The sequence below is a fragment of the Triticum dicoccoides genome, chromosome 1A (assembly GCF_002162155.2).
Source record: "Triticum dicoccoides isolate Atlit2015 ecotype Zavitan chromosome 1A, WEW_v2.0, whole genome shotgun sequence".
In the NCBI taxonomy this organism is placed as follows: Eukaryota; Viridiplantae; Streptophyta; class Magnoliopsida; order Poales; family Poaceae; genus Triticum; species Triticum dicoccoides.
This window is the reverse complement of record NC_041380.1, coordinates 47,754,768-47,762,828: the sequence shown is the minus strand read 5'-3', so window position 1 is coordinate 47,762,828 and position 8,061 is coordinate 47,754,768. Positions and strand designations below refer to the sequence as shown.

General features: G+C 44.2%; 1 protein-coding gene across 6 annotated transcripts; it reads left to right on the top strand.

The window, feature by feature from the left end:
- The first annotated feature begins 418 nt into the window (after positions 1 to 418).
- LOC119362265 (protein Rf1, mitochondrial-like) lies at positions 419 to 5,866 on the top strand. 6 transcript variants are annotated; one of them, XR_005173274.1, is made up of 7 exons: positions 419 to 2,897; positions 3,129 to 3,340; positions 3,516 to 3,652; positions 3,735 to 4,102; positions 4,240 to 4,294; positions 4,669 to 4,864; positions 5,564 to 5,866. XR_005173274.1 is itself a non-coding variant. In XM_037627464.1 (1 exon), the coding sequence occupies exon 1, from the start codon at positions 608 to 610 to the stop codon at positions 3,065 to 3,067; it is 2,460 nt and encodes an 819-aa protein (XP_037483361.1). In that variant the 5' UTR covers positions 419 to 607; the 3' UTR covers positions 3,068 to 3,254. The 6 variants fall into 6 exon arrangements, 1 of the variants encoding a protein (XP_037483361.1); XR_005173277.1 differs by having other exon boundaries at positions 3,129 to 3,652; positions 3,735 to 3,863; positions 3,983 to 4,102; XR_005173273.1 differs by having other exon boundaries at positions 3,129 to 3,652.
- The last annotated feature ends 2,195 nt before the right edge of the window (positions 5,867 to 8,061 follow it).

The window sequence follows — 8,061 nt, the reverse complement described above, 5'->3', positions numbered from 1 at the left end:
TCTCGAAAGTCCCCTTCTACTCTCGGGCTCATTTGAGCCTGGGATGAACATTAAATCCAAAAAAATGAAACAAAATTAAAAAAAAAATCTGAATTTTTTTGGTGCAAACCTTGACAAATATTTTGAGTGCCTGCGAATTTTCATCATGCACTGAAATCCCTGGAAGTCACAGCAAAAAATATCAAAATCAGTACTCCAAAATTCTTTCGTAAATAGCATTCCGCAAAATGATTTTTTTGCCATGATTTCCACAAAGGTTATCTCCTGATAAAATTTTGGAAACAAACAAAACATTTGTCAAAGTTTGGCACAGAAAAATTTCAGAGTTTTTGGAATTTATTTATTTATTATTTTATTTTATTTTACTGTTTATAAAGGAGCATTTGAGATCGGGACTGGAAGATACTCCTCGTCCGGCCATTCTCACTTTCTCAGTGCAGAACCATCCGCCTCCACCTCCACCTAAGCCATCGCCATCCCCATCCGCCGCCGCCGCCGCTCATCGTCCTCCACCTAGCCAGTGTCCGGCCTCCGCCACTCCTCCTCCTCCTCCACCTAGCCATTCTCCGACCTCTGCCTCCGCCACTCCTCCTCCCCCACCTCGCCGATGCCCCGCCTCCGTCGCTTCTCCACTATGCCGATGCTCCACCTCCTCCGCCGCAGCTCCTCCTCCACCTCCACCTCGCCGCCCTTGCGTTCCTGGTCTCCCCACGCCGCCTTTGCCGCCGCCACGGAGCGTGTCCGTGCCGGGGCGCTCAGCCCTGAAGACGCGCACCACCTGTTCGACGAATTGCTACGGCAGGCCACCCCGGTCCCCGAGCGCTCCCTCAACGGCTTCCTTGCCGCCCTCGCCCGTGCGCCCGCCTCGGCCGCCTGCATTAGAGATGGCCCCGCCCTTGCCGTCGCTCTCTTCAACCGCGTGTGCCGAGAAGAAGCCGGCCTGCAGGTGGCAGCGCCCACAGTTTGCACCTACAACATCCTCATGGGCTGCTGCTGCCGCGTGCATCGCCCGGACCTAGGGCTTGCCTTCTTTGGTCGTCTCCTCAGGACAGGCCTGAAGACAGAACAGATCACTGCCAACACCTTCCTCAAGTGCCTCTGCTACGCCAAACGGACGGAAGAGGCTGTGAACATGCTGCTTCATGGGATGTCCGAGCTCGGCTGTGTGCCGGATGCAATCTCATACTCCATTGTTCTGAAGAGCTTATGCGAGAATAGCATGAGTCAGCGGGCATTCGACCTGCTCCACAGCGGGCACTCGACCTGCTCTTTCAGTGTGGTGGCATATAGCACAGTCATCCATGGCTTTTTTAAAGAAGGCAAAACAGGCAAGGCATGCAATCTATTCCATGAAATGATACATCAAGGGGTTGATCCTGATGTGGTGACGTACAACTCGATCATTAATGCATTGTGCAAGGCCAGAGCAATGGACAAGGCAGAGCTAGTCCTTCGGCAGATGGTCGATAAAGGTGTTCAGCCCAATACAGTGACTTATAATTGCATGATTCATGGATATTCCACGTCAGGGCGGTTGAAAGAGGCTGTTAAAATGTTGACAGAAATGACAAGCCGTGGTCTTATACCAGATATTGTTACTTACAATTCGTTGATGACTTCCCTTAGCAAGCATCGAAGAAGCAAAGAAGCGGCAGAAATATTTTATTCCATGACTGCCAAGGGCCACAAACCGAATGCTGCCTCGTACCGTATTTTGCTTAATGGGTATGCCACTGAGGGATGCTTTGCTGATATGATTGATCTCTTCAACTCAATGGAAAGCAATGGTTTTGTAGCCGACTGCCATGTTTTCACCATATTAATTGATGCATATGCTAAACGTGGAATGATGGATGAAGCTATGCTCATATTTACTGAAATGCGGGAAAAAGGAGTGAGTCCCGATGTATTCACCTATTACACTGTAATAGCCGCACTTTGCAGATTGGGTAGGCTGGCCGATGCTATGGACAGGTTCAATGAGATGACTGATATGGGTGTTCAGCCGAACACAGTTGTTTATCACTCCCTAATTCAGGGTTTTTGTATGCTTGGTGATTTGGTTAAAGCTAAGGAGTTGGTGTCTGAAATGATGAACAAAGGTATTCCTCGTCCTGACATTGCGTTCTTCAGTTCAATAATAAACAGTCTATGCAAAGAAGGAAGAGTTATGGATGCACAAGATATCTTTGAATTGGTTATAAGCATAGATGAGAGACCTGACGTCATTACATTTAACTCACTGATTGATGGATATGGCTTAATTGGCCAGATGGATAAAGCATTTGGAGTGCTTGATGCCATGGTATCAGCTGGCATTGAGCCTAATGTTGTTACGTATAGTTCACTTCTTGATGGCTATTGTAGAAATGGAAGGATCGATGATGCTTTGATTCTATTCAGAGAAATGCCGCGCAAGAGAATTAAACCTAACACTGTTACATATGGCATCATACTGCATGGGTTGTTCCGTGCTGGGAGAACTGTTGCTGCAAGGAAAATGTTCGATGAGATGATCGAAGGGGGTATACCAGTGAGCATTTCCATATACAATATAATACTTGGAGGTCTTTGTAGAAATAATTGTGCAGACGAAGCAATCACACTATTTCAGAAATTAGGAGCAATGAATGTCAAGTTCGATATTATAACACTCAATACCATGATTAATGCAATGTTCAAGGTTCGGAGAAGAGAAGAAGCTAATGATTTGTTTGCTGCAATATCAGCCAGTGGGTTGGTGCCTAATGCTTCTACTTACGGCATAATGATAGAAAATATTCTAAAAGAAGGATCAGTGGAAGAAGTTGACAATATGTTTTCATCAATGGAGAAGAGTGGTTGTGCTCCCAGCTCTCGTCTTATAAATTGTATCATCAGAATGTTGTTGGAAAAAGGTGAGATTGCCAGGGCCGGGAATTATTTATCTAAAGTTGATGGGAAGATCATCTCACTTGAAGCTTCAACTACTTCTTTGTTGTTGTCTCTCTTTTCAAGGGAAGGGAAATATCGGGAAAACATTGAATTGCTTCCTGCAAAGTATCAATTTTTCATTGGATTTGGTTGATTAGTTGATGCATTGTCTATGTGGCTAACTCAGCATTGTTGAACCTTTTGCTTTCCACAAGGCCCTCCTGCCAGTAAAAGATATCCAGATTGCCTGCTTGCAGAAAGTAGATCTGTCACTATTTCATTGAGTTCATTCTGCGGTGTGTCAAAACCACAAGAATTTGAAATGACTATGGAACTTTTGATCTTTGATGGGTGAGGAAAGTTAGACCAAGTAGTCATGAATGGTTGCAATTTTGGGGCTAATGGCTTCTGATTGCGATTAGGGAAGGTAACCACAATGAATACTAATGCAATCTTTTGTAGTAGCTTCCTGAGATTTTGCAATCTCTCTAAAACAGTCATTTTCCTTTATATGCATGCAATTTTAGCCATGTCATTCTCAACGATCTGCTCTGTATGCAAGTGGATTTACTTTTACTTTGAGATATTTTCTCTATTGTCAGGGCGAATGGGTCCTGGAAGAACGATGTTTGAGCGGGCTGATGCTATGCTCAAGTATTGGATATACAAGTTCATGCCACTCTACGCTGCCAGTTACACTGGTGGAGTCTGTTGCATACACATAGGAGAAATATTTTCAGTATGATTTCTTTCTGTTTCACTCCATTGAAAATTCAACCACTTTCCTTCCCAAATAAAAAACTACTTTCTTCATGATGTAGGTAAGGTACGGCAAAGAATTCACTGCTGTGACCTTTAGCTTCAGTGCGCGTGACACCAACTCCGCCTTGGGTGACAGAGGAGAGAGAATTGATGGATCTGATTGATGAGACCGTCCTGCTCTCGTACGCGTATGTTGTGCATTCCTCTCCATTTCTGCTGTCCTCAATTCTCTGTCGCTACTGCTCTTCCATAGTAAATTGTTCCAAGAATCCAAGCTGCGACCTTTACCTGTCAATTGGTCATCCAGTGCTCAATGTTTTGTTGCTGATTAAATCACACTGAGTGGGACGAGGCACTGCTGCCAGCCTCGCATCGATTCGCTGTGTTTACGCCTCTCCGCTTCCGGAGCTCACATATATACAATGAGGTGTGTGCCAACACCATACCCATTAGTCTCCCTCTTTTCTTCCTCAGACCCCAGCTTCTTTTTACCTAGTGTAATCTGAAAAATAGTAGAAGGTCGCTCTGCCCTTCTCACACTCTTGCTTAATCATGGATGGACAGCGCCGCTGAGACGTAAACTGTGTTTTCAAGGAATTGAGGTGGATTGAAGGCGCAGGTGAATTTACTAGAACTGCAAATATGGAACTCTAGAAGTAGCTGTAGGTGGTTGTCCCGATAACTTGAAAGGCTTCATTCTGTATGTTGCTGAAACTTTGGTTACATAAAAAATTGGTTCGGTAGCATATCTAGCTAAGCATTCAGCCAAATTACTTTTTGTATACAGCTGGCGTAACTCACATGTTTCTCTATACGGTGTTATTTAGCGTTTTTTGTCTGTAGTGTTCAGCTGTTAGCTGCATTAAAACAGCAGTAGTTCTGCATACGCAGAAACAGGAACGCAGACATGTTTCTGTTGTTGCTAACTTGTAGTGCTAAGCAATTAATTGTAGCAATGCTTTGTTTGTGCTGATGGTATATGGCTTCTTTCAGAACTGTTCCCGAAAGATGGATGTGGAAGGACTCACTGCAAGTGGAACTCGCCACACGAAAAGGAAATCTCACAGAAAGTTCTCTTTTGTGCCTTGCAAGATCTAATGGCCAGAAATACTTTCAACACCTGAATCTGACCCACTGCTTTGAATAGAAGAATACTGTTGAATTCTGCAAATTCAATGAAGTTTGTCAGGTTAGAATCAGTTTAAGCACCAACTGTGTGTGTTACACAAAAGAAATTTGTCTGAACAAGCACTTGTATTCACTTATGATGTCATGCCGACCATCTTTGCGCTTTAGTTATACATACAGTATAAAATTTGATTTCTTGTGTTCAAGCAATGATGCACTCACAGAAGCGTCTCATGGATAACGGAGAGGTAATCTGTCGACAGCAAGGTTTCTCTGGCCTCGTTGCTCAGATGTCTCCTCCGATTCAATTCTGAGCAAGTAATACGTGCAGAACTTCCTTTTCCAAAGGATAAATCCTGCTTCCTTTGCTATCTTCGACAAATTGATAGCGCAGTCCAGGTTCTACCAGTGCCAAACCTTGTACTCTTGCATCCAATCAGCCAATAGGAAATGTGTCTCATTGATTTAACTCTTAAGCATTCCTCCGATGTATCATCTGTTGATGAGCTTACTTTGGAACGGGAAGAAATGCGATCTCTGAACCAGCATGGTGTGACTCTACAGTTCATCTTTTTTTTCTTTACCTGTGATTATGCTTGAAAGATTTGCATGGACATATTGTACTTCCTAAACAGTTCATGTTTCTTTACTTGCCATGCACACTCGATTATGCAAGGCCTATAGTCTTATATTGCATATGGATTTTTGTGTCACATACATAGATGCTAAGCATATTTCTTTCCGTTTTCTATACAAGCAGGAATATTTGAGGCTGTAAAAGTGCGCCATACTATATACGTCAATGGACTCGCCAAAACCATCACGCGGCTGCAACTGATTGAGCAACTGAACTGCAGCCTCCCCGAGTTTCATCCTGTGATATGTTCTGGAGAGAACTTCATCCGGTGATTATGAAGAAGAATCAGCATAAGTTAAGAACATCTGATCGAAATAGCCCCCCGTAGCTTCCTCAATGACTTTACAGATGTGATCTGCATACATATATAGTACCTTTTTCCCAAAGGGTTGTGATGAATACTAGGATTTTACGTAGAAGGAGCAATGAATTGTTGTATTCTGTACATACGCGACTATGCACGTTCAATTTTCAGCAGGTAAATTTGTAGGATTCTCTATACATAAAAGGAGAATGACACAAAGGAGTAGTGCCGGCGGCAGAAGTCATGAAGAAAATCCTGAGAGAAGTTCCATTATGAAAGTCATGCAAAACTCTCTCTTTGCAAGTAAATCCTGAAAGTATCTGCAGATACATATGCATAAGTGAGTACCCGGTGAGGAAACTCGCCCAATTAATTAATAATGAAGAAAATATTTTTTTTATCCGATGAAGAAAATATTTGTTGCCACTTCAAGTGTACTAGGATACACCAAATGGTGTTGCAGCGCAGATACCTTAGTTCTCAAGAGTCCACCGTCTAGACTCCTGTTGCGCACCGATTTGGACTCGTCATTAACGGCTACTCCTTCGTAAAGAAATATAAGAGCATTTAGGGAGTACCAGGAGCGTGATGGATTGATCTAATCTAATTGTATGTTCCAGCAGCCCAGCTGGTGTTTACACTGGGGCGTTGAGGTAGATGACACGCGTGGGCCCTCTGTTTAGCCTGTGTGCACATAGAAGGTACCGATCCCCATGCTGCCTGAACAGTCTCCATGAAGCCGTCAACTTTAGGCCAAAATGCTTCAAAGCGGAAGCGCCGGTCCACCCTCCAATCGGCATTAAGCTCAAGGGACAACGGGCAATGGTCGGATATGGCCGATCCCACGGCTCCTAGAAAGCGGGAGGGGTGGAGATCATCCTAGTCGTTCGTCGATAACACATGGTCAATTTTCTCCAGAGTGGCAAGCTATCGTTCGTTGGACCAGGTGTATCTTCTGCCGTTAAGGTACACCTCCTTCATTTCGAGTCTATTCAGCATGGACCGATAGCGAGACATGATCCTCCTATTGATCGCCTGGTTGTTCTTGTCTTGGTCACCCGACAGAGAACAAGACGTAAGATAAAATGCAAAGTCGCCACCATGAAATGAAACCTTGCCAAATTCCAACAACCACCAAAACTGTTAGGAAGCCATGTATATATTGAGGGTCTGTCTATGTCACATCTAGATATGAGATAATATCTCACATCTAAACTGACATCATCATATAATATGTCCCCACCCGTTGACAAACAATAAGCCTGGTTGCTCCCGATCACCCCCGCACAAGGATGCTTGTTTGTTTGCGTCGGCCAGTTTGTTTGTCGTGTGGGCAGCCCATCCCTTCCAGCCAGCTACCTCCGCCACCTGACCTTGTTTTTGTTGGGCTTTTTTGTTTGTTTGTTTTTCTACACGAAAAAGGCCACATGTGCACGCAGACCTGGGCCTTGTTAGTAGATTTTTTTTTTTGCAAGAAAGGAGCTTAGGTGGCTCAGGAAAAAGTGCAAAAACCCAGACAGGTTTTATGAATGAACAGAAATGAACAATGACTGATTAGTCAAACTCTGAAGATGAAAGACTAGCAGTAAAAAATGTGACGACGATCTGAAATTACTGAATATAATGAGTCAAACTCTCTGAACATGATGCAAGCTCTATGAACAATTACTGAAGATAATGAGTCAAACTCTATGAACATGCTGCATACTCTCTGAACATTGGCTCATAACTCAAACTCTCTGAACATGATGCATGCTCTCTGAACAAAAATAGAAAACTGAAAACATGATGCATGCTCTCTGAACAAAAATAGAAAACTGAAAACATGATGCATGCCCTCTCAACATATGCACTGAACAAAAATGAAAAACAACTTGCACGACATGCCTTTTTTGCTGTGAGTTTATTGTGCATCCTCACCTCTTGTACCCCCTATGCAACAACAAATCCTATCGAATCACAGCACTGAAAATACAAAATTCTCACCAGCCCAAAACATAGGGCAGCACAGGCACGGGGTCGCTGCCCTCACAAAAAATCCAGGGCCGCAGTGGCTCAAAATAACGTACATACCTACTTGTGCACACCCAGAGCACGAAAATTCGAGCTGTGCGGCAGTAATTTTGAGCATGTCGCACCAACAAAAATCAGGCAGGAGAAGAGGGGAAAAGTGAGCTACTCACTGCCTCTTGCCGAGAATCAGCTGCGGAGAACTCCGGGACGGTGCCGATACCGATGATCCCGTCGGCCGCGCAGAGCTCGCAGGCAGGGCCGAACGACGGTGCCTTATCGGCGACACACAGGTCGTCGGCGATGT